Raw genomic sequence first — 26894 nt, 5'->3', positions numbered from 1 at the left:
ACACATTAAAAAAGGGATGACAGCATTAATGGTTATGGGTAAGTTTAGCATTATTATATCTTCGCATTATGTAAAAAATGTCTAATGTATTTTAATTAGGCTGAAGCACCACCCGGCGAGCATGTTAAGCGACCCAAATCAAACGCACCTACAATGATGCGCAGTCAACAGGTGCATGCTGGGTTTACATCAAATGTCCACGGTGGGTTTCAATCATGGTTTCTTTCTTCAGTCCAGTGTGCGCGGATTCATGATATTTTTGACAAACTCAAAGTACCAGCTCAAAGTATTTTCTGGGCGCAGTAGGACGAGAGAAACTGCATAGACGCGTCATTTTATATACATCAGGAATAAATGCTACCACCAAGAAACTGGACCCTCATGACAGCTTGTGTAGGACTTTGTGGTTCAAACAGGTGAGTACAACAACTAACTGGTTGACGGGGTTGCAACTCATTTTCAAGAGATGTTGATGTATTTTATTGATGTTTTATCCTGCTTTGATTGTTTGTTAATGCATCTTGCATCTGCCTTGATGTTGAAGTTTTTTTTTTATTGTTGGTCTTTTTGATTGTGTAAGTTTTCTGATTATATTATAATTGGTAGTTATTTGTATGCACAGACCCAAATATGGAAAAGGAATTATTTTTTTGATATGGACTGGACATAAGGGCCCGTTGTATCAGTTGGGTCATGAGGTTTAGGTTTTACAGTTTCTGTAACTCTAGTGATATACAATTTTGTTTAATATGCTTAGAATTCCTTAAAAACAGGACTCTTGAGTCTATGTGAGTTAGTGTAAAGGTTGTTAGAACAAACTTACAAGACACAGAGGAACAAACACAGATTTATCAACCAGACACAGATTTATTATGCGCAGATGGACATGAGGAGTGAACCACAGACGTGCTTGAGTGCACACATCTCTTATACGACTCAGGGATCGATCTAAACCATGTACCTGTCTAAAAGAGGATTTAGACTGGGAGCCTACAACCAATCGGTTACACTGCACTGCCCTGCACACAGTCACACACACACACACACACACACTGACACACCTAACCTGTCTATTCTCATCCACATTCATGCATAATGCACACAGCCTCTGCACGGTTATTGGAAAGAGAAAAAGAGAGCATATGTGTGTGTGTGTGTGTGTGACAGAAACATGCAGCATAACAAGAAGAGAGTTTCACTTCTTAAATGAGGGCCCGAGATCTCTTCCTATGTTCAGATGCTCTCCTGTCTCTCACCTGGCTCACACACACACACACACACACTTACACACAGACAATCTAGCTACCTCTCAGTCACAGCTGCCCCTTTGCTCCACGTGTTTCCTGTTGCCATTTCCCTGTGGACCCAATCAGTGGTGAGCACTGGAAGACAGATTACGGCCTTAAGCAGTGTTCAATAGGAAGGCGAGAGGAGGAGAGCACTGGAGAGGGATAGTGAGGATGAACGGGAATGAGGGTAAGGTGAAGGGACATGTGAGGATTACAAATGAGGAACAAGAGGTTGTGGGAAATGGGAGATGATGCTGAAGGAGAGGAGAGAGGAGATTGGAGAGACAGGAAAAGGTGAAAGATTCAAGGATAAAATGGGGCAGATTACGGTAAAATTGTGGAAGGAGGAATGTGAGAAAGGGTGAGATAGGATGATAGAAAAGAAGAAGGAAATGAGTGAACAAGACTGACCCTTGAGGCTGCAGTTTTCATTATACTCAACAAGAGCCGGACAGGAGAGACATAATACTAATTCCATCCTGAGAGTGGCACTAGAGAAGAGGCCATGCACTGATCAAAATTGAATACCTTAAAGGGATAGTTTGCATTTTTTGAAGTGGGATTGTATGAGGTACTTATCCATGGTCAGTGTATTACATGCAGTAGATTTGGGTCAGCACATCCCCCAGTTTGGAGAAGCAGGCAGAAGTACCGGCACAGAAGCTAAATAATGTACTTCTGTGGACGGAGCCAGCAGCAAAACATATAGATAGAGCACAATTAAGTCCTGCCCACCCCAGAAGGGAAAACAATTCATTGCTCTCCATTGACTTTGTATTGCGTTAAGGTGCCTCCTTGTCACTTCTGTCTGCTAGAAAACAACAGAAAAATGCCTTAAAGCTGCTGTGTGGTGGGATGGACTACCAACAGGGTAAAGAACCCAGAACTAAGTTTTACAAGCTGCCAAACCGAAAAACTGAGCCCTTAAAAAGACAAAAGTGGATACAGGGCTGTGTGCTTTGCGGTGGAAAAGACAGACCTGAACTGTGCTGCATGGACAGCCTGCGGCTCAAAAACCTCCATTAAAAAAAACAACAACACCTGGACATGCTGCTAGTCACAGAGAACACACATGAAACTGAAAAAATAGCTGTCAAACTTGGTGATTGTTCAAATGACGATACCGCTGCATGCTCTCCGTCTCTCCTGGAAGACATTCACAGTGTTGCACTCGCTTTTGTAAATGTAGTGTGATGACACTCTCCACATATCTGACGTTGGAAAGTTGTGAGGGGAGGGAGTTTTAGAAGGTATCAATTGAGACATACTGACTTCTTTAGGATTATGAAAGGATTCATCAAATTTCTTGTCAGTCAGCTAATCAGTAGGGCTGTAGTCAATCAAAGAAAGTCTTGGTCATCTGAAATCGTACATAATCTTCAACTAATCAATTAGTAGCGGGTGGGGGGGGGGGGGTGTAACGGGACAGAGTGCACAGTGAACTCACATTTCTCCGTTTTGCCTCTTCAGGTTAGGCTAACCTACTTTGGAGCTAACCCCATTCACTTTTCCAGCATTTGGGGAAACAACAGACGTGACTTTTTAGCATTTATTAACTGACACACTAGAGTCTGTACTGTACATTTATTGCCAGACTGAGAACTTACCGCTGACCTTTTCCTCTGCTCCACTCGCATCCACCGTCACTTTCCTGACGCTCTTTCCCACTCGCTACGCAAACATACTAAGCACTGCCCTGTTCCTAGACGGAGTTACACAACTGATATTTAGCGTTATTTTTGGCATTAAAAAATTTTTTTTGGCCTGGCGGCGGTTCGTTGATATTATTACAGGAGAAACGCTGATTTGGTAAACATTCACTACGTTCAGTAAACACTCAGTAAACATTGAGTACAGTTAGACCTGGCAGTGTCCACTAGGTTGGGTGAGTCCAAAGCTGTGAAAACAACTGGGGTGTTTTAAATACACCCCCTTTTTCACAGGTAATTTGTTAGTCTGTCCCTCCCACCGCAGTAAATAATAGATTAATCCTGGAAGGCTACTGATGTAGCACTTCCCTCCCTACGAAAGTAACACGGAGACTATTCGACCAATGAGAATTTAGTCTGACAAGAGTCTGGCATATCGACCAACTAATCGACCAGTCGACCAGGAGACTACAGCCCTACTAATCAGATAAGTTATCCTGTGTTTCCAAAGTTGGCAATCGGACTCGAAGGTAGATCAAGAACAAAGCTCACAAAGTTTGATGTTGATCTTCAGAGTGTCATCATTAAATGTCACCAAAATCTGCCCATTTGATTTTGGCTTTTTGTACATAAGTGGATATTTTGGCCTGATGATGATGATGATGCTACATGAAAGGTGCTGGAGGGAAGTATTGCAGGAAAGCACAGACTGATCGACTAGAAAATAAAGGTAATTGAGGTGAAATGTAAAAGAGAAGAGAACCAGACGAGCAGAGGAATGGAAATGTAGAATAGCCGTGGTCTGGTGTGCTTGTAAATAGGTATGTCAGTGTGTGTGTATCTCTGTGGAGCGACCTGGGAAGCAAGAATGAATGTAAATTTTCCTGACATTTTAATTATACTGATATTAAAGATTTGTCTGACATTTAAATTTACCATTGATTTTGCAGACTGCTCCCCAGTCGGTACTGTAAAATAAGACTGATCACCCACTTTAGCATGTGTGTGACTGCTCATACATGCATGAGAACACTGTGTATTCTTAGACAGTATCCTGTATGTGTGTGTGGTTTCAGAAAATACTGAGTGACTTATGTACTTGAGCTTCTTCTGTTACAATCATTTCTCTCAGATTAGACTGTGTGGTTCCAATCATTGTAAATCCCTGTGTTGAGAACATACCAGAGATATTCACCACTCTTGCACCACTGGATCCTGTGCACACTCCCTAAATTCCCCAGTTTCATCCAGGACCATCCTTGCACAGAGAGAGAAAAGACAATATTTGCTCAACACTTGGGAGGTAAAGGGTGAAGACAGTATCTACAAGGCAGTCCTAGATGCAGCAGAATGTGACAATATAAACTGGCTCAGGGCATCCACTGTGCCATATCTCTGGAGGAAAGAGAGCCAGAGGTGGAGTGGGATATTAAGTATCAATATACTGTACTCCCAGACTGCCCAGAACACATCTATTGTTTGGACACACTGTGGTTTATAAGCGCAATTAGTGCCAGAACTCCTCGGGCTGGTGATTAACTTTATAGTTGTTTAACAAGACCTGAAGCCATATGCTCTGGACATCGCCATGGATCATTGGTAAAAATGTGCAGCACTGCCTGTTTATCACCCTCTGGTGGTGAGTTGTGTCAGACAGCAGGGAGGCTGCCCAACAGGACCAAGCCTTAATCTTAAAGTAATGAGCATTTTTATCTCTGATCCTTTGAGGTTATTTATCTATGTGTGTTTCTGGAAGCAGACACCATGATATTGTCGATTTAAAAGGTGCTATATAACTAATTTTATAGACCTGAAATACAATATGTTGTGTAAAAACATATAGCCTTATAAACAAAAATGAAAAGAAGAAACTTAGCTTAGAGTCACGGGCAACATCATTAAAACATTGCCTGTAGATAGCACACAGCCAGCTGTTTTCTCATGTAATTCAATACTCATACAGTATGTTCATTGGTTAATGTTAATGTATGCTTTGACCGATTGTTCCGTACTTTCCCTACAGCCATAGCTAATGAGTAGCCACAGATGTAGCAGTGTCAGCTTTCATTACACTATATAGTCTCTGAACCGGAGAGCTGTCAGCTGCAAGGGCGTAATATTTAGGCATTATCACGTTATCACTGAGGGCAACACTACCTGACTGAGAGGAGAATGAAGAGAGGATTCAGAGCAGGGCAAGAATACAGCAGCTTTCATTGCATGTCAGCCAGTTGTTGAATGTTTCTTTCTTCTGAAAAAAGATTACTTAGCTTCGCTGCCCCGTCTCTAGAAACTAACTACTCCAGTTACATCATGTACCAAAGCCACCCATGTTGTGTCTATGAAAGTTTGTCAGTCATCCAGTTCATGTGATATCTAGTAAAAGTGAGTCAAAGGCAGGGCTGTGGCCAGTATTTTACAAAATACTGTCCCACAGGGAAACTCCACCTTCCCTAAGAGAGTTTTGACTAGCCACCAAAAAGTATTCGATGGTCTTTTTCCACATTGTCTACATCATTTGAAATATATACTCTCAAATTTTATCTCCCTTCACAATTGTCTTAATGCTGCTTTAAAATCCTCAAAACAATAGCTGGAATATGATTCTGCTGGAGAGCATGAAGTACAATCATTTTGATTTGTTTTCTGCCAAATCCAAAAATAATGACATAAAAAAATACCAGAATCTGCTATAAAAAAAAAAAAGCTCACCATGTGTTGTGTGTGTGTGTGTGTGGAAGGGAGACAAAAGAATGGGATCTGCACAATGGGTGCAGACAAAACACAACAAACCTATAAGGGATGTTACTACAACAAACAACTATACTTATTCTACAAAAGAAATGTTGATCTGTGTGTTTTTAATTCATATAATGAACATGAATTTTGATCATTTGAGGAGCTGGTTTATGTTACAGTGGGATTTTATGTTTTTAGTACACTCTGATGTCAACCATTTTACTGCCTCAGCAACTCTGTGGTGGCTGAAAAAGCACACGTCCTTAGTCTTGGGTGCAGCATTGTTGTCATTGGCGTTATACTCAATAATTTCAGATTGAACAGTCCCAGGTTTTCTCCTTGGCCGACCGAAATGAGTGGTCACACAAGGAATTTCTTTCTAGGACAGAGTTTTCAATCATTTTTAATAGTGGCATTGCCTTGGAGCTAAAAACTCTCTCCTGTTCTGACAGCTCCACAGTGGCATCACTGAAGGATGACAGTGCACTGAAGCAGTCACCTGTAGTGTTATGTTCCCCTACAGTCACTGGGGGATACAGAGATGCCATGGCTGAACCAGTGGCTTTCTTGGCTCAAAACAGACACTGCAGTTTTTGTGAGTAACTGTTCTAACAGGTGTCCTGGCATGAGCTTCTCCTTAGGGATCGCACAGGATTGGACAGGTCAGAGTGGGATCAGATAGCACAGCAGGATGTAGTAAGATGTGTAGAGCTGCAATGATTAATCGATTGACAGAAAATGAATCGGCTGCTAAAATTGAATAATTGTGATTTTTTTTTTTCAGGAAAAATGCCAAAATTTGCTGGTTGCTGCTTCTCAAATGTGAGTATTTTAAGCTTTTACGTGTTATACATGATAGCAAACTGAATATCTTTGGATTTTGGGCTGTTGACCAGACAAAACATTTGAAGAAGAGAAAGAAATTATAAGAAAGTATTTCCCATGATTTAGGAAAATAATTGTTAGTTGCAGCCCTAAAGATATGCAAGAAGAGGAGAAGAAAGGAAAAGTGGAGGGAATAGGATAGGCTTTGATATTTATCCCTCAAACCAAATACGTAATAATGAATTTAAATGTTTATCATTTTTATTTTATAAGATAAATAAAATATACATTACTTTTACTGCTTGTGAGTCTGGTCACAAGCATTTTTGATGACTAAATTCAGTACATGTGCAATTCATATTGCTTGTGTGAGTTTCATATTTGCATCAGCATCTGTTACTTTGCATGTGATTTTCTCCCTGATGCCTCACTCCTCCGTGGGAAAAGCTCTGGTTCTTATTTTGCAGTATGGATCTTTGGGAATTTCTTTCACTTTCAAAATAAAACTGTTTAATTTATGGTCAACAGTAAAACAGCAGGTGTGCATCCATACTTACAGTGGTGTAGCATTTGGTTGTCCCCATTGAAGCCTGAAAAGTTGTTTTGTCTGCTTTATCCAAGCACACATACACACACATGTCTTCTGGGGGTAATATATTTAGGGTCCACTGTGTTAGACTGTAAGTCTGCAACCATGTTACTAGCTAAAATATAAACTAGCCAAATATGAGCATTGCAGTCTCCCTCCTTTGTGTTTTGCTCAAAACACAAACATTCTTCTTACATTTATTTCTGAATTGAACTGGCAGTAAAAAAAAGAAATGCCATCTCCTGGCCACAGTGGTCCAGCTGGTTTCTGGTTGAAAACTGCATAATTTTGGTAATTTTTCCAGCTTTTCTGCTAATGAAAATGTTGCCAGCTGTGATATTTACAGGAGGGCTGACTGCTGCAGCCATAATACCCCAAATCTGATCAAACATAATCACAAGAAAGGGCACACAAAGCTGCAACTAAACAGAAAGGAGGAGGGAGAAGCCCCAGTAAAACTCAAACAGATTTCACTGATGGATTCCTCTATGAAAGGCAACGTGTCGTGCATACAGAGTCTGAGTCAGAACCAAAAGCAAACACTTACCATTTGCTTTTGTGATAACATTATGTCAGCAGCCTGTAATGACTGAAATAATACTCTGAAATAATACTGTTATGTGATTTTAGATATATTTGCTTCAATCTCCACTCTGCCATCGAAGAAGATTCACAGTTCTTAGAAATAAGACTGTTGTTTCTGGTGATGTCTGTCATAGTATCAGTTGGTGTTGCATTCAAGTCCCAATCAGTACCACCCACCCATCAGTATCAGAAGCTTACCTTTGTTCTCAATATAGGCTTTGACGCTCCAGTGTCATCATCAGTAACCTTAGAAATGATCTCTGGGAGATGTCTCATTATGTGTGATGTAAACACAGGTAAGTCCTAGTAGCCACCTGAGGACGAAGCTGAATGGGTTAATAATGTGGTAACTGTGTGTGTGGTTATATAAGGGGTGGCTATTGACATGGTATTGCCAAACAACGAGTTTCAGGTCTGTTGCATTTCAGTGTACGGCTGATGCTTTAATAGTGTCAATAGTACACATGACTGCATCTTAAAGTGTGTATGTGTGTAGTGGGGTTTGTCGCTAATATTTGTCTCATTAGGGATACAATAGGTGATCTGTGCCTCACTAATGGAAAATGATAGGCCTCATCAATCACCTACCCTTTTCCTCCACTCCCCTCGCTCTCTCATTCGTTTCCTCTGCAATATTCTTTGTTTTAAAGCCATACACTACTCAAAATCTTTAAAATGATGTATTGTAGACATAGACTTCATGTTGAGGGGACACAGTACATAGTTCTTCTGACTCTGCCACTCATATAGCCGACTGTAATTTTAGGGTGTTAAATGGCTCTCTTTTATTTTACCATATGAGAAGCAACTGATAGTGAACTTTCTACTGATCTATGATGTCTGTCATTAAAAACTCGTAGAATATTTTAATTTGATTGTTAGACCTTAAAGCTGGAGTGCAGGACTATTGTCTCCCCCCTCTGGCAGTGAGAGTAATTACCAAAACACTGTCGATGTGCTTACGTCATGGGCTCCACCGTTTCCTCCATCATGACTGTTGCGGCTGTAAAGCGATAGATAAATTGTTTTGAGCATTACACAACCCCCACGAAATGACTCATTTCACTATCAGTATTTGATCCATTTGGTCTGATAACATTTGGAAAGTCAAGAAGAGCCGTACGATTAAATTATTTTATCAACGTTCAAGTTATCAAGGAGACTTCCGCTCGGCCGGCAGATTTCCCATAGAGCATGTGCAGTATGCATTCATCCAGCCAGTGCAGGAATGTCAAATCTGACACCAGATTAAAAACTCTGGTATACTGTGAAATACAGAGAGATTATCTGGCTGTGATAGTGAATGCTTGATCAGCATTGTGTGAACTTGTTTGGCAAAGGCTTGAATGTAACAAACATTCATTTATATGTAAAAGTTCTGCACTGCAGGTTTTAGTAATTTGTATTAAAAGAGTACTCAAGCGATTTAGCATTGCTCTCCTATAACATTGTTGAACAGTCAAAAAAATGGATCAATCGATGCAGCAGAACCAGAGGTGTTGTCCTTTTTATTCCACGCCATTCTTCTTCCTTGTCAAAACCTTGCACCTACATTAACCACAATGCAACTCGGCCATCAACAGTTCGGTTGGACATTTGGTTGTGTAATGCTAGGAGTGGCTAATGTAGCCACAAGCTGCTAGCCTCAAGTAGAGATAAGGAGTGGGCTACAGAGGTCTGGAAAAGCCAAACCCCAACATTTTTTTCATTTTCAAAGTTGTAATCTTCAGCGCCACCTCCCCACTTAAATGTGAACCCATAACATCTTAATTTCAACACATGCATTTCAAATGTTTCAAATATTGTTCATTCACATCACTTTAATAATCTTTTTTCACAGCAGATGTTTGGAGTTGTCATAGCAGGAAAAACTCTAATAAAAATTAACAATGACTCCACTCTATTCAAGTGTCGAGTGAACCAGCATGCATACCATGACCCTAAACGTGAAACAGCCATCATTACTTTTGCTATTTACTTTTGCTATTTACACCTATGCTTTTCCTACAGTGGCATGTCACTGTCTTCACTGAAAAAGGCCTATCAGTCATAAGAGTCAATCATCAGAGTCAAAATGGCTTTCTTTTAAGCATCAAAGCACAAATGCTTCAATTATCTTCAAAGGTGAATCATCTCAACAAAAGAGAAAAGTCTTTTTTAATAGATGAGGAGGGTGAAAATGTACCAAAAAAGTGTTTGTGTGTCATGGTTATGTGGCATTTTGTGAAACTCAGCAAGAAAATCACTCTCATGACTTAATTAATTTAAGTTAATTCAACAACTACATAAAACATTTAATTTGATAGCTTGAGCTTTGGGTGAATTTGTAGGATGTAATGGTTTTTTGGCATCATTAATTGTCTGAATAAGAGTAATGCTGTCCCTGTCTGTCTCAAACATACACTACAAAACACAGCCCTATAGAACTACAATAAAGTCATTAAATATCCACACTAAAGTAACTAAAGTCACTGTTGTTTTCTGCTTGAGTTGAAGTCGACAAGGCTTGCTCTCCATTATTGTGTTCAGCTTCTCTTCAAGCTTCAACAATCTGTTCTTACAGTGTGTGGCCCTGAACATCATTTTGCTCTATGAATGAACAACCAGCGTTACTGTCACCTATAGGAATCACCTTCATTTGTTTTTGTGTCATTTTGATTCTCAATGGCAATGTTATAAAAGAACATGTATGCCACCCGCTTGTCCGGATTTGTGTGAGAAAATGTAAAATTTGACATTTTGCATGTAAGTCTGTTTATACAAATATTGAAAAAAACATGATTTAAGGTAATGTTTCATATAGCTTTAGGCTGTTTCTCTGCATATTCCGGGTGAATATCAGTGTCATTCAGGGAGTTATAGTCCACTTACTTCTCTCTATTTCTAGGTAGGTTATAAGTTTTTGCCATTTACTCATTTTAAGGGTTTTAAAAAAAATAAACATTTTCAAATCTTGCCTGAATTTAAATCTTAATACAGCAAATATCTTCCAAAAGAAAATACATGAATACGACTGGTGTCAGTTTCGGTGTCAGCATTTGTCAGGCAGAGTTTAATGTAATGTATTAGGATATGAGGTAATGGTACACAAACTACAAAAACTCCAATTATTTTTTATATTTTACAACTAAATGACACAAATAGTTACCTGAAGTTTTGTGTATTATTTCAAGAATTCTGTACAGTAACACATTCTCAAATGCTATGTTTTACTTCTGTACATAACGAACAGCCCTTAAAAGCTGTTGGATGTAACTTTGGAATTTATTTTTTTCATTTTACCCAGTTTCATAGCTGTTTCACATTTCAAATGAAAGCTGCCAATAATACCCTTGCTGCATTTCCTGAGGCAGTTTTTCTGACATACTTTGAAAAATAACCTGTTGGATGTGTGACACAGGTTAAAAATAAGTCTAACAAGTGTCCCCAATCCAAAACATATATTTCACTTGGTATTCATGTGTTGGGTTTGATGATGTCATAGGCATTGAGAGGATTTTATGTTATGAATACAATTCTTTATTGGACACTGCTTGATAAAATGCTGTCAACTACATTTTTTAAATCAATTATTGCATGTGAAGGACACGTGGATGGTGTAAAGGAAACATTTCATGTGTTTTTTAGTCATGTGGCTGACAAAACATTAAAGAAAAATAGATGCTATCATTTACCCTGCAGGCCTGTCTCGCTCCCCTGCATTCACTCACTCATTTCCCCCCATTTTCAGTCTGTATTTTTTTTTATTATCTTATGCCTTTTGGTTTGTCACGGTGTGTGTTTTTTGTGTGTTTATGTATGTGTGCCTGCACAGCGTGAGCATTGCACTTCATTTCCATATCGGTGTGACAGTGGTGCAGCTGTAGTCTGTTGGACCAGTTCTAATAAGCAAGGCACAGTGAGTCCTGGATCATAGGCTTTAGCTAATTGTCTCATTGCTATTCAGGCGTTCATTTAAGTTTAAAACTGGCAGTACAAAGTCACTGACCCGCAAGTAGACAAAAACACACTTGTACGCAGCCACAAACACAGTTGAACATGAGATGGCACGTAGCATGTCAAACCACAGACAAACCATCCAAACAAGATGGAAGAATTAAAGAGCACAGGACATTCATACATGCACAAAATGACACATTGTTCAAACACTTTGGAAAAGAGAATGTAATTAAAGAGTATGCCATAACTTTTGTTTCTTTACTACTACATCTATGAAGATTCTCTATCATCAGGGTAGTAACCTACAGGGTAGAAGGATATCTAGAAGTATGTAAAGTAGTAAGTAAAAAGAAACTGTTTATCCTTTAAATCAACTCACCCCTCATCCTCAGTCTTCATCTTCAGTTCTTCTGACTGGAAGGGAGTCTGAGACATTTTAGCCTCTTCTGTGAGGGTTGTTAAAGGAATAGTTCTACATTTTGGGAAATGTTTATTATACTTCTTCTCTTCCTGAGAGTTAGATGAGTAGATTGATGCCACTCTTATACCTGTTCATTAAATATGAAGCTGGAGCCAGAAGCCGATTAGCTTAGCTTAGCGTCCGTACAAACGCTGAACTGTAAAACAACACATTGTGGTGTTACGGGGGTTATGTGCTGAACAATTTCCTTTTGCCAGGCTCAGTGACTTCCTGGAGTCTTTGTTGTTACCATGAGGCTGCCAGACAGCAAGCAGAAACTCCAAGTTACTGGCCAGGCCAAGACATAGTCCCATACATAACCCCCCCATAAAAACCACAACTTATCATTTTTACACTTTGGTTTTTGTACACATGAAACAAGCATTATATGGATATAACATCTTAATAAGTGAGCTTTAGAGGTTCCGCTGGGCATTTTTTAAAACTTTTCTTTGGAGCCAGGCTATGTTTTTCCCGAGCTGTTTCCAGTCTTCATGCTAAGTTAAGCTAATAGGCTCCTGTCTGTAAATTCATATTCAGCATGCAGATTTAAGAGTGACATCGAGCTCATCTCATCTAACTCTCGCCAAAAAAGTGAATACACAGATTTCCCAAAATGAACTATTCCTCTAAGGTCACTTGGCATATTGGTGGAAATAAAACAGAAGATCTAGTTGCCTTTGAGTACTTCTGGATTTACAATTATAAAGAGAAAGGACATGCATTCGCCAGATATGTTTAATATCATAGTAACAGAAACAGACAGAAAACATAAAAATGCGAGAGAAAGAAAAGAAAAATGGACAAACAGAATTTGAAACAACTGAAAACAGCACTACAACATTAAATAAAACATATTAAAGCTATCATCTCTGTAACATAGTAGCTATAACAACAAGTACCAGTTTTCCTGTGAGGACTCAGAACTAGGGCAGTCAATGGCAGTGATGAAACCAAGTGAAATCTTTCTATTCAAACGACAAACCAGCAGAACATAGAGAAATGACACCAAGAAACTGACCTGCTAGTCCAGGTCTTTCTAGGCCTTCTAGTTCTATACTCTGAATGCAGACACACAAGAAAAAAACTCATAGGAAACAAACCCAGACGGGCTCTTGGAGATAGATTATGTTCATATGAGTCATTTCCAGTCATTTGGCTTGCCAAACGGGCTTTCTGATTAAGGGAAACAATGGAATCACTTATGTTCCGCTAGTTAGACGCTTCCCTCCATCTTTTTCTCTGACATTTCTCCATAACCACACAATGCCATCATGCTCATCTTCTCTCCTCTCCTTGCGCAATGCCCTTGTCTCTCTGTCTTTTTTTTTCTTTGATTCCCTTTACCTTCCACATATAGTCTGCTGTCTCTACATCTTTCCTCTCCCTCCTTGTCTTTGCTTGCTCTGTGTGTGCTGCGCTGTATGTGTGAGACGGAGAGAGAGAGAGAGAGATGAAGAGACTGTATTGAGCGGTTGACATTTCTAAAGTTGACAAATGTCCTGCTGAAATAACATGGAATCACTCAGCTTTTCTCCCACATGGCAACACATTTATCCATTGTAAAACATTTGCTTCTGCTGTAACAGTACAGCCTCTATACACAATAACTTGCACCCCTGAGTGCTTTTTATGTACTTTATGAAATAGACAAACATATTTATGTCCAGATATAGCAATCACATGCACCTGTGGTATGTGATTATTAATCAAAATTTATTGTGAGGCGAGAACGCAGCTGTGTACCTACGATAGCTTGCTCACTAGCTCATGTAGAGTGACTCCTGTAGTGAGGTATACTGATTTCGAATTTGGGGAAAAAGAGAGCATTGAGTAAAGAGCACTGGTGTAGTGTCGTGGCTGAGGTATATTTAACTTGTTTTGTTTGTTTAAAGTGTTACATTGTGAATTGGTTTGAGAGAATCAAATATCTGGTTTCTCTCCTAAATGCTGAACTATTTTATCGTTCATGTAAAAATAATTCTCAGCTGTTTAGATGATTACAAACTCAAAATATTGGGTTGCACAAAAGTCAGACATAGAATTTTTAAAAACTTTCAGATGATCAGATTGATATTCTCTTCTTTCTAGCCAGAGATGAAATTAAGTAAGGTTTATTTGGGGCATGTCTGTGGTCAATTACTAAGCTACTTTTTTTTGAAGACTAGAATAAAAGTTAAAAAAACATTTAATACAGTTAAGGAAACATTTAATAGTCAGACTTAAGACACTGTTCATTGACAGATGATGACAGTGACAAAACCAGGTGCCCTGGATAAAGATGGACATCTAGTGGTGACAAGTGGTGACTTTCCACTTCCACAAACATAAGAAGAGCAGCAAACATTAAGGTACTGAACTGAACTGGCTTTCTCTGTAAAGCCAGAAGTATAATGCATGTGTGTGAAGTACCTGATTGGTCTAAATCAAAGTCATTCATAAAGCATAATGTTTAGTGCATTTCCAATATTGTTCCACCATAGCAAAGCACAATACAAACAGGATGCACTTTACAATAGAATTTACAGGTAATTCTTTAAACTTGCAGTGAAATACACTTTTTCAACATCTGATTTAAAGGCAGTATATCTTTGTCTGCCTTAAAATAAATTAAATCTTTCACACTCCCTGCCATGTACAACAACAGCTCTGTCTCAACTTGATGGTGAATAATTCTCCAATCTCTCCCTTGGCTGAGTTTTTGAGTTTCAGTCTCAGCTCGTTAGCTTGTTTGGCTCAAGAACCGGGATTTTCAAGTCCTTGTTGCTGAATTGGCTCTTGGGCCAAGACAACTACGTCACCCAGAATCCCCAGTGGTGGCCATTACTCAAAACTATTCATACAGCTCTAGACGCTGAGCAGAATGGGAAAATGATTTCAACATTGCTGAGGGGGAACAGCTGCAGCAATCTGCTGTTGGAGGATGACAGATTTCCTTTTCTCTCTTCCTCTCGCTCAATCCCTCTCGCTTTCTCTCTCCTCTATTTGTGTCTCTACATTACGTTTTTCTTTCTCTTCTCCTTTTCGTTTCTTTGTTTTCTCTGTTTCTGTGTCCTTACTTCTCTCTGTTACTATTTATTCCAATCTCTTTTTCCTCTGTACACCCCATTAACACACATACACCAATGTGTGCACACACAAACCCTCCCAGATGTATACACACAATTACACACAAGGGAGCCCAACTCTGAAAATGCATTCCCAGGAATATTAGTCCAAGGAATTTTAATAGGGCTCTTTCACGTTTCAGCTTTGTAAAAAAAAAAACAAAAAAAAAAAAAAACTAACATGCAGTTCACTAACAGAATGGAACATGGTGTGCGTACATGTGTGTGTGTCACTGAGTGTGCATGTGTGTGTTTTTATGGTAGGAACTGGCACAATAGTGGATACCCACAGGTTACAAAAGCTGTCATTTGTGAGCAGAAATTAAAGTTAAAGGTGTAATTTTTGGTCAGTTTTAAGGTTGGTGTTTAGGGTTAAATGTGTAGGATCTGTGCTTATGACAAGTTGCCATATCTCTAAATAACCACAGAAACTGCTGCCAAAAAGAAGAAGAAGAAGACTGGACACTGCTGGTGTTCAGTAAAAAATGTGAACTGTGATGTTGTAACAAGCTGAAAAATACTACAACAATATGTTGTGTGCTTTAACATATACATACACATACACACTCTCGTATACAGAAACCAACATTTACGGTATGAATTTAAGGGCATTTAACTCCTCCTCCTGTTTGTGTGAATGTGCATGTCAGTTTGTGAACATGCTTTCTTGTGTATGTACTGTATTTGTGTGTGTGTGTGTTAGTGGAACCACATCTGGAAACAATAGAGCAGTAGATGCTGTCACTTTCCCTTTACCTCAGGCTTTTGAGGGAGCTCTTAAACAAACACTCATTCACTCAGTAAATTACAGGAAGGCAATCTGAGCTGCAGACTTAGATATTTGGACTCCCCCCCCCCCCCTCTCTCTCTCTGTTTCTCGTGAACAGACACACGCACACACATACACACACACTCTCAAACATGCCCAGAATTAACCAGTTTCCCCAGATGCAATTTTCAACCCTGCGCTGGTAAATTACAACCGAATGTGCATCAAGCATAATTTTAAAACCAAATTATAAGTGATTTTTGAAGTGAAAGGAGGTGTGTGTTTCTCTGAATGTTTCTGCGTGTACTATAAGTACGTGTGTTGGGGAGGGTTGTAAGTTCATAGCTGATGAGATGTGATTGATGGTACAGTAATGTATACACAGCATAATCACCATGTTTCCACTGAGGATTCAAAACAAATTTTAGTGGTTATGGAGCAATTTTTATACTAACCTAGAGAAAATGTTAAAAAGAAATGCAAAAGAGATCAAAACGGTATCACTGCTGTATAGATGTTAAGAGTTAGGGAGGTTAAGAAGCTGCAAACAGGTCAGTGCCCTGATAAAGCACCAAAACTTAATTTGTCTCATTAGACAAGAGGTGGCAGCATTGTTCAACCAATGAGCTGAGCACGACTCAGGTGCCGGACAAGAGTTTTACATGCAGAAAACTACATGGACTCAGACAGTTAAGTGACTCAGTAGACATTCATCCAATCACTTACTCATACTCATCTTAATCTGTCCCCTGATGGCCGTTAGGGTGCACGAACACACCTACACAACACATTGAAGCAGGATTACTAATTCTTGTATGTCTGCTCTGAGACATCTAAACTCCATGTTCTCTCTAAATGCTGTTTTTCTAGATGTTAATGCACTTATTTTATGTGTGCACACACATTCATGACTGCATGCACGTTTACACAAACATATGCACACACAAAATGGTAGCAACATATTGGAAACCAAAAAGTTTTTATTCATCTTGTTCTTCTGATACAAAAGTGTCTCTTAAATAACAAACAAGTTTTAAAATTTTTTGTCACTTTTTTTTACAAGGATAAATTAGCATTTTTTCTTATAATACATTGATGATATCATCAAGACAATCTACACAAAGGAACAGTCTAGACCTTACAGGCTAAGATCATTGTTGGTGAACTGACCCCAACATCGATTCATATCAGGGATTCTCAAAAAGCATTTACAAATCTCATTACCAGTGGTTCTCGGTTTTCATTAGGCCGTGGCACACACTCACCGTAATTCAAGGCACAACTATTCGGTTATTGTTTCAAAATGTCACCTGAAGCTCAGTGTGGTCATATGAGAGAAGACGGCCAAACGTTAAGAAAATCTAGGAGGGAAACTGCATTAGCTCAGAGGGGAGGTGGTCAGAGGTTAATTTAATTCACTTTAACTCAATGTAATGTTTGTTTGACTTTGGAAATTCAATAAGTGTGCCAAGGTACTCTGGTTTGAGAAACACTGGTTTACCGTCTCAGGGTTCTCAGTTTCCCCTGAATATTCCAAAATATCTCTCATTTAACATGTTTTGGGGAAAAGCAGCCCAAGCCTGTAAAATTATTTTCTGCCCCATTCTAAATATTTACCTAAAATTACCTGTGGCAGGTATGTGAGGCACTATCTGGTTTCAAATGTCACACAGGAGGGCAAAGCTCCAAAGTGTTCCAGCCCTTGAACATTTGAATCACCCAGAGCCAAATTCTTCTCATTCTACTTAATTGTAAGAGGCCTAATGTGACACATGTCACACATATAATACATTCAAAGACTCACTGAAACGCAAGAGCTTTGCTAGATAGATTGTCAGGCAAATATAGTGAACACAGGAACAGGTGAATGCAGCAGTAAGACATGATGAGTCAGGTGACCATGAATAACTTATGGTTATTACAACTCACAGTGCATCCTATAAGCAGTTAATGAGAGCAACTGCAAGATTAAAATCAACAAAATGCAACCCTAGAGGCAATGAACGGAAATCTTATTTCTATGAGAAATTCAAATGCATTGTACAAAAATGTTCTCCAAGGACGATTTGATTGTCTGACACATTAGCTACGATGCAGTAGACAGACTTAGAGAGAAACAGGAAGGGAAGTGTGGCCAGCGAAAGCACCATAAAGACAGACGATACAGATATGCAGGTAGAAAGTAGACAGACACACCAGTGATTTAAGAAGAAACTGAGAGATGTGCTTAAACAGACACATAATCTGACTGAAAAGAAAAGCAGACAGGCCAAAAAAAATTAGATATGTTCTCTCATTATTGGTGTTTCTTTTCCCTCTGATTGTGATCATAACATGGTCATAGACAAGCTGGTGGGTGAGATTCGTGGGAACTGGACTCCTCCTATGTATGTACCTGCATATGTGCATGTCTTTGTTATTGCATAATGTGTCTTTTGGCAAGTGATTGTCTAATAACCTCTAATTCTTTGACCTGCCTTGGGTCCAATGTTTGGAAGAGGGCAGAGGGAATAATTTAATTTCCTGGACTTCTTGGTAACTCGAGAGCATATACAGTACAGGGTTTCCAAGGAGAAAGTTAGCTCAGCTTCTCATGGACTACTGAGGTAAAACACACAGGCCTACATTTCCCAGATGCCTTAAGGCTTCCACATTTATGGGTCAATAAAAGCCCCAGAATTCATTGCGGTATGACTTCATAGGACTAACAACCAAGGACTTTTGACATTTTGGGAAATACACTTATTTTCTTTCTTGATGAAAGAGATTTAGATGAGAAGATCAATACCATTATTGTGTCTGTATGGTAAATATGGCCAAGAAATAGTCCCGTTTCTACGCTTCGGTTTTTGTACTTCATATTTAAGGTGTAGACATGAGAGTAGTATTGATCTTCTCATCCAACTCTCGGAAAGAAATTGAATAAGCGAATTTCCTGAAATGTCAAACTGGTCCTTTGAATGTACACAAACAACTAATATGTAAATTTCTCATCATGTTTCTCGGACTGCCTACATACTTGTAAGAACAGTGATTGTGTATTGATTTTGACACATTGGAGGTACTTTTCATTTAGCTGACTTTAACAAAGTTGCACATTTCACCATGCTGATCCTGCGCTGGATACTACTAGATTTTTACAGTCAATACCACTAAATTCTGGTGTCAGTGCTGCAACTTCATAATGACAACTGACCAAACTTGCCTTGTTAGAGGCTCTGTGCATATTTCTGTACTGTATAATCATTTATCATATATTACCGTCATTCACCAATGCCGTCCCTGGTAATGCACTTGTGACAAGCACAGACACTTCACATATTGTATATAATTATAGTGCATTATTACAGCTTAGAGCTGGTTTCCCAAAAAAATTCTGAGCAATAAAATCAGCTGCTCTTTTATATTGTACAAAAGGTATAATTTACAAAAAATGTAAAATAAGGTTGTTCAAATGTAAACACATTGCAGATTTAAGGCCTTTTTTGATATGTTTTCATCAGATTTTCATTGTTTTTGGTCTGGTATATCATTGTCTTTTAATTTTCCCACATAGATATAAAAACCCACAGGGACTCAAGGTGTCAGATACTTTTGGGAAACGTCAGCCTACATCTGTATAATATCTGCACCATGACCCTCCAGTGTAAAATTCAGAACCCTAAAAAAAAGACACAATGGTGTAAGGTTTACTGTATCCAGCAGGTTCAGTCTCTTCTGCTGAGGGCTCTGGAGAAAAGAGAGACAGAGAGGTAGACGTGGTGCTACACAGCTTATTGGTGTGTCTGGTCTTCATATTGATGCTTGGATTCTGCCTGTTCCGTCTCTCTTTCTCCATCATTCTTTTCTTTCTCCGTCTTTCTGGGCAATGAAAGTCTAACAGAGGTAGAGAGGCTACTGTTGCTACTTATGTACGAATCAGTCCTCCCCTTTTCTCCTCTTTAACCCCAACATTAAAGGGCAATGCCAACCCCTGTTAGAGGCACAGAGTTAAGTTAGATGGGGTGAGACATGCTCAGTGACTCTCAGAGAGCTTTTACGATGCCTTTACATCCAGTGGTTTCTGTGAGAAACTCCTGCTAAGTTTCTGTGTCACATTGATTCTGTGTCCTCTCCATCCTTCTTTCGGGAAGAGTAAGTCTGTAAAAGAGAATGAAGCAGGTAGAAGTCCATTCCTGTCGGTCCTCTCTTTCTTTCTCCTCACACCACTGTCTCGTTGCCTTTTCCTGGTTTGATCCAGCCCTCGCCCGGTGCCCTCTTGCCCCCTCGGCTCGCCCTGCCGTCCCTTAGTAGGCGGGCAGAGCAGCGCTGCCAGGTGTGGAGGGTCTTCGCTGACCAGATCCACATACCCGACGTGATGCCTACAAGCAGTGACATGAAGATTCGAAGCATCTCTGATGCAACATATGAGTCTCGGGTGCTGGCCTTGAACTCCCCCCAGTGAGAGAGCTGGTAGAGGTAACAGCCAATGACGGTGGACGCTGGAACAGTGTAGAGAACAGAAAACACTCCGATCTTCACCATTAAACGTTCCAGCTTGTCTGTCTTGGCACCATCCTTCTGCAGATTGGAGCGGATCTTGAAAAGAGCTACCAGACCGGCACAGATAAACAGCGTTCCTAAAGTTTAAAATAGAAAACAATAGTCATATAATGAGCAATAAATAGAAGCAACATAATGGCAGTTGCAATGTCACATACGGCAGCAATGAAAAGAACAGCAGGAAGACTCGTACAGCACAATGTGTTGTTAATTGTGCAAACATGTTGTTATAAGACTAAATGCTGGATTTAAGAATAGATATAAACACAATATTTAAATTGATCCAGTAAAAATCAATACAAATTTATAAATGATTGTATTATCATGTTGTAATTACCTATGAGAAGGTATGTAGCCAGCGGTGCCACCACAAAGCCTGTGAGCGCCTCCTGCTGCTGGTTGCCAACATAACAGAGTCCAGTCAAGTCATCTGCATCCACCAGTCTCATTATGAGGATGACAATGGTTTTGACAGCTGGTATAGCCCAGGCTGCTATATGGAAGTAGGAGCTGTGCATTTCAATGGCTTCATGGCCCCACTTTAGTCCAGCAGCCAAGAACCATGTCAGGGTCAGGATCACCCACCTGGAAGAGACAGACAGAGCAAGAGCAGTCAGAGAAAGGGCAGACACTACCCATGAGTACAGATTATCTTATTGAACTGGCATTAATTTTGCTTTGCTCAAAACTTGGACCCATAACCTTTTCATAGCAGACACATGTAATCTTCTGTTGTAATTGGCTCATCATGACACCAAATAGTAACAAGTTACACAACAGATGGTTGTGGTCTTATTTAAGGCCAGAGTGAACGCCTTGAGCTCTGCAGCCTGTTGCTTTTCCAAAAGGGAAAAGTGAAGAAAAACAGGAAAATGAGGGCAAAATGAAAAGGAAGAAAAAGAGCTGTGACAGCAGTGCGTTTCCACTGCAACATCAGCGCAGCAAGCACTCAAAAAAGTGGCATTTTTACAAAAGCAGTCTTTGCATGTTTGGAAATTAATCCAACTAGTACAGGGGTTATGAGACGGGATAGTTGGCTTTTAAAGAAAACAGGATGCAAGTCTCGTGCTCCAATTGTTCCACCAAAGTCAATTCACAACAGACGATGACAATGGCAAAAGGGGGACAAAGAGATGAAGGATTGGTACGATAAAATGTTTGTGTTTGTGTGTGTGTGTGTGTGAGTGTATGTTTGTTGGCACTAACCAGAGTGAGGAGGCCATGCCAAAGAAATAGAGCAGGAGGAAGACTATGGCACATCCAGTGCTCTTTAACCCTTCTTGTACTAGAATCGGTACTGCTGCTGCGTCCAGGTCACAGGAAACACGTTCCCTCCCCAGAGTCAACCGTACCTGCAAGGAAAGAAGGGAAAGGGACACAAGAAAAGGGAAGAAAAAGAAAATTTATATAACTTTTTGTTTGTTAAAAAAGGTGAACTGTTAATGTCCATATCTGAGCACTTTTTTTGCTATTGTTTTCCATGACAGTTTTTTGTATTGTTTTTATTTCACCGTTTTTAACCCATTAAGCTTTATACATACTCCCCAAACAAATTCACTTTCATTGCACAATATAATACTGAATCTGTCACTTACCAGGTAGGCAACACTGTACAGATTACAGCACATGGACAGGAAGATGATGGGCCTTTCGGGGTATGAGAAGCGCTGTGAATCCAGCAGAAATGTCAGGACCGTCAGGGTAGTTGAGAGGAAGCACAGCACAGCCCACACCGCCATCCAAGCGTCTGTGAAGACTTTGGCCCCCCGTCTGTAGAGCCCGCTGTCGTAGCCGCACTGGAGAGCGCAGCTATCGGTCTGTTTCAACCAGGTATATTGGTCGGGCGCAGGTCCCAAGGCCTGACACTCCTCTTGGTGGGGAGGATGGCGGACCGGGTAGTAGGGTGGGTCCTCATCCCCTGGACCCTCCATACACATGTGATTGTGGTCGTTCTGAGGTGGGAAGAGGCTGCAGTTGAGCACCTGGAAAGGAGACATCATGTGAAATCGTTGCTTATTAAGGCTGTGATCCATAAAAAACATTTTGAACTAACTCACATCAATTTTCTTTCAAATTTGTCTTGAACAGAACACATTTTCCACATTACTCACTTCCTAGAGTTATGATTTGTAATATAATTCATTTATGTGTGACGTTTTCTTGTAATGATATCAAAGTCAGTCGACTCACCTCAGGCCAAATGAAACCAAACTCGTGTAGCACTGGGAGACATTTCCTCTTGACAGACAGACACATGCTACCGCACGGACCAATAGGGATGGGAACCTTGTCTGTGCACATTGGCACATAGACTGAGCACAGGAAGAACTGAAGAAAAAAAAGAAATAAAGGATTACATGTTAAACATTTTGCCCATAGTATATTTTACAGAATTATGCAAATTGTGTATTCTGTGTTGAAATGTCACAGTACGCAGTGAAGAGTGGCTGCAGAGCGAGTTTTGAGAAAACGGGGGGGGGAGCAAGTGCGTTTCTGTCAGAAGAGTTTTATTCTTTCAAATAAGAGCTACTCTAAAAAGGGAAATATGACGATATAGCGAGCTGCTTTATAGGCTTTGTTCCAGTCAAGTTAAATCAAACCATGAAGCGGAGGGTAAATCATGTCAGTGGTGTTACTTGTTGAAGAGGTGGAAACCGTGCTATAAGCGCCCTGTGGGCTCATGTCTATATATTTCAACAAGGTTATAACTGGTAGATGGTACTCCCACATGTGGATCCTCCATCTACTTGCATGTACCACCGACTACTCCGCTGCTTCCCCTGCCTTCACTTTCAATACATTACATCACCTCTTTTAGTGGCGGCTCTCTATTTTCATTTCTAATAAAGAACTCTACACTTGAGTCGAGACACCACAGCCAACATTAACCTGCTCCAAGGTTAGACATACAACTCTGCGTCTTTAAAAACAATCTGTGGATTTAACAACACTGAGGGCATGTGCCATGTAATGCTCCATAATCCCCCCTAATCCAAGGCTCAGTTTTCTCTCTCCCATGGCAATAGTTTTGAAATAGATATCTAAGTCAGGGTTATAAAGATACTGACCAGACCGAAGCCATATTTGACTGTTTGAGATTGTAGTGATGTGAGGGAAGAAGTGCTTTTTGCAAACTCTGGGGTTATAAAAGGTTGCAATTTTAAGCAATTTCATGCCTTTAGGGGGGAAATCTGTTTGAAGCCAGAGTGTAAAATTGTGCCAGGCTCATGATATGAAAATAAACAGAAGCAGAAAGTACATTTCACTCAGCTACCTTCAGGTAAATGAAACAAACATACGCTCCAGGAGCTTTGGAAGAGGCAATGGCTGACTTTGCAACCCGTTCAGATGTGTTGGAGTGGAGGGTCAGCTGCCATTTTTCATTTCAAAAATAACAAAATATTTATTGGACCATAATAAGAACAAAATGTTTTGGGCTCGCAGCCTTGATCCAGTGATGGAGACATCCCAGCTTGAAATTAGCCCTTGAACAGAGCCCATATGAAACATGAATCCAAGAAGAGTGTCATGGTTGAGAAATAAATACATGAGGAAACATTATACAACTTTCACTTCCTGTAAGAATGTATTCTCATTGTAAAAACTGTGCATCTGTGCACCATGTTACGCTTTGGCTATAAAAATTACAAGCATGAGACTTAAAAAAAAAAGTAGAATCGGTGAGCTACTGTTCTGTTCCAAACCTACAAGATATTCATGTTTCTGTGTCTACACATGAAACAGACTTGTCTTTTGATTATAAGTCTGAAGTGTGATACAATAACTCCTCACTGTGTTGCTGGCTGTGAGGAAGTAAGGGATGTCAAAATCCGTTATCTCAATGAAAGGGAACGTCCTTTAAACTCAATTTGTTACACTGTTCTCTGATCAGTATCTGGGTTGTAGAGCAGCTTTATCCATGCAGCTGAAGCAGACTGGCTGATCTGGAAACTGTGTTAAGTTTCCTTCCTACAAATAAACGATCTTTGTTCCCAGACTGAACCACGTGTTTTATAGTTATCCTGAGTAATTTCTGGTTTGATTAAATGAAATTAACAAATTAAGCAAAGTTGCCCTGTGTGTCATAGTGTAGTTTTTGTGCATCTGCTTCCACATGAGTCAATTAACTAAAGTTTATGAAAGCAGCAGATGTTAAATCACATGCAATACACATTCTGATTTTTCTCACAGAGCTGGGTGTATATTCTACTGGTGACAGTAATGTAACACGTTCTGGGTGTTTTCCCCAGCCGTTGGTAACCTGAGTGCTGCCACTTCACTGCTAAAAGCTGCTCTGGTTACTAGTCAGGAAGCCTCCCATTTGAGCAAATGTTACGGGATATGGTTTCCCTTTCTCCTTTCCTCCCTCTTTAGCGTGTGTGTGTGTGTGTGTGTGTGTGTGTGTGTGTGTGTGTGTGTGTGAGAGAGAGAGAGAGAGAGAGAGAGGGGAGGGGGGATGTCAGCTAATCTTACAGGACAATTTTCAGCTGGAGCAGGACAGTGTGGTTTGCAGTTGGTCCCTGTCTGGCTCTCTCTCTATCTCTGACACACACACACAGAAATTTCTCTAGCAAGTTAAAATCATTTTTTAACCCTTATCCCCAAACACCTGTACACACTAATAATTCACTGAAAAACACAGCCATACTCCAGACAGAACACTGACCTTCCAAACACAACTTTCTTAAAATAATAGAGAATTTCTATATGTATGTCTAAGTATATGTGTGTACGTGTGTGAGAAAAGGCAACTCTGTCCAACTACACTGTCCTTCACATTTACAAAAATTTGATCTCTGCTGTGCCGCTAGTCCCTCCAATTATAGTCTAAAGTAAAATCTCAAAGACAAGGAAGGGCACCAATCTATTTTTTTTTCTTACATGGTGCATGAGGCAAACAAGCAGCATTTGTCTTAGGACACTGAGGGCACCATTGTTAACAAGAAGACAGTACAGTATATAGCACTGAAGACTCAGCTGTTGCTGTGTGGGGCATGAACTCTGAGTGTCAACAGACAGAGGGGGCATTTTCATTGAAATTAGCATGACCGCATGGCACAACAGGAAGGAGGAGACCCCTCCACTTAGTCCAACTCTATGGGAATCAACCTACTGTACAGTATTATATATGTGCTCCTCATTATCACTGGCACCAGACACAAATATAGCAGTCTATCAAGACCCAGACATGCCTTTTAGAGTCCAGGATCACTGTTCCTAAATTGGTGGGTGTGGGTAACAGTTGCAGTGTATGCTTTTAATAACAGACTGACTATTCTATTCTATTCTATTCTATTCTATTCTATTCTTAATATGCATTAGGTCACATCAGTCCAGTACCTTGAGTTGGCTGGAGCAGCCGTACTGTATGAGCGGTGTAAACGTGGTCAGCTGCAACTCGGCGTCCGACTGCAGCACGTTGCCGACCAGATTGGGCATCTTGGTGACGTTGTAACCGAGACCCTGGCACATGCTGATCCGGATCGGGTCACAGGTCATCTCCTCCACCTCGTCGCCGAAACCCTGCACCACGCAGAGCGAACCGAGCAGCCCGGACAGGAGGAGCAAGACTGCCCCGGTGAGCGACACCATCATCCCGGGCATGGGCACTCCGACACTGACCAGCTGTTCCTCTGTGAATGTTGGCACAGTCAATATCTCCTTAAACACAAAAGGTCGCCCTGGAAACAGCAACGCGTGTTTGTAGTCCAACAGGACCGGGGCGCGTGTAGTCCGTGCGTTTTGGAGGCGACAGTATCCAACTCCGAACCGTTTAGTAGATTAAAATATCCAGAAAGCAGAAGTGAATCATTTCGAGATGTGTGCGTAGTCAAAAATAGAATAATGTGTGCCCCTGCAGGTTAACATAAAAGACATTTGGATAAATCCCGCAGTCCTTCGTGCGTTGTTTCCCGTTAATACCTCCGTGTGGAGAAGCGCAGCGTACGGATGAGATCCAGCGGTCGGGGGTTTTGCGCCTACTGCCTGCAAGCGTCCAGCACTAAACTTTATTGTGTCTGTGAGGAGAGACTATTTTGCCCGTCCAGAGGAGAGCCGACCAATCCATGTGCCGCAGTTCAGTTTCCCTGACCAACCCCTGACCAGGAGGCGGGATTCAAGAGGAAAATAGAAGAGGGAGCCTCCTCTCCCCTCTCCTTTCTCCTCTCCTCTCCTTTACTGTTTCCCCTCTCTGGTCTCCTTTCCTTTTTCTCTGCTTTCACTATGATTCCTCTCTTCTTCTCCTCCTGCAAAGAAAATCTGTGAGCATTCCCCAACTAATTCTGACAATATCCAGAACCTGTATTTATACCGGCTGATGTGGGTTGCATATATTTTCATTGGCTGTATTTTTAGAAAATAAGCATATGAAAAGTGGATTTTTTTCTGCGTGTGCATGCATG

At 40.4% G+C, this 26894-nt stretch overlaps 1 protein-coding gene and 1 long non-coding RNA gene across 5 annotated transcripts; one reads left to right on the top strand and one right to left on the bottom strand.

Moving 5' to 3' along the window:
- Positions 1 to 149: 149 nt before the first annotated feature.
- LOC122983981 lies at positions 150 to 22179 on the top strand. Of its 4 annotated transcripts, none has more exons than XR_006403802.1 (4): positions 150 to 416; positions 6130 to 6272; positions 6462 to 6499; positions 22092 to 22179. It is a non-coding gene; the product is annotated as an uncharacterized LOC122983981 (long non-coding RNA). The 4 variants fall into 4 exon arrangements; XR_006403801.1 differs by having other exon boundaries at positions 6130 to 6339; XR_006403804.1 differs by lacking the exon at positions 22092 to 22179 and adding an exon at positions 21703 to 21789 and having other exon boundaries at positions 6130 to 6339.
- On the bottom strand, positions 16914 to 26537 carry fzd4 (frizzled class receptor 4). Its single transcript, XM_044354203.1, has 6 exons — positions 25834 to 26537; positions 22684 to 22821; positions 22089 to 22475; positions 21700 to 21845; positions 20831 to 21078; positions 16914 to 20570 (listed from the first exon to the last, which is right to left on the bottom strand). The coding sequence occupies exons 1-6, from the start codon at positions 26095 to 26097 to the stop codon at positions 20152 to 20154; spliced, it is 1602 nt and encodes a 533-aa protein (XP_044210138.1). The 5' UTR covers positions 26098 to 26537; the 3' UTR covers positions 16914 to 20151.
- Between the last annotated feature and the right edge of the window lie 357 nt (positions 26538 to 26894).

Source organism: Thunnus albacares, chromosome 6 (genome assembly GCF_914725855.1).
Source record: "Thunnus albacares chromosome 6, fThuAlb1.1, whole genome shotgun sequence".
Lineage (NCBI taxonomy): Eukaryota > Metazoa > Chordata > Actinopteri > Scombriformes > Scombridae > Thunnus > Thunnus albacares.
Note: the sequence above shows the minus strand (reverse complement) of the source record. Positions and strands in the feature narration are given on the sequence as shown.

Coding starts and splice junctions, on each gene's coding strand:
- fzd4 (XM_044354203.1), bottom strand. CDS start 26,097: ATGCCCGGGATGATGGTGTCGCTCACCGGGGCAGTCTTGCTCCTCCTG. Junction 21,846..22,088: donor TGTACAGTGTTGCCTACCTG/GTAAGTGACAGA, acceptor CTTTCCTTGCAG/GTACGGTTGACTCTGGGGAG. Junction 20,571..20,830: donor GGCTACATACCTTCTCATAG/GTAATTACAACA, acceptor TTTAAACTTTAG/GAACGCTGTTTATCTGTGCC.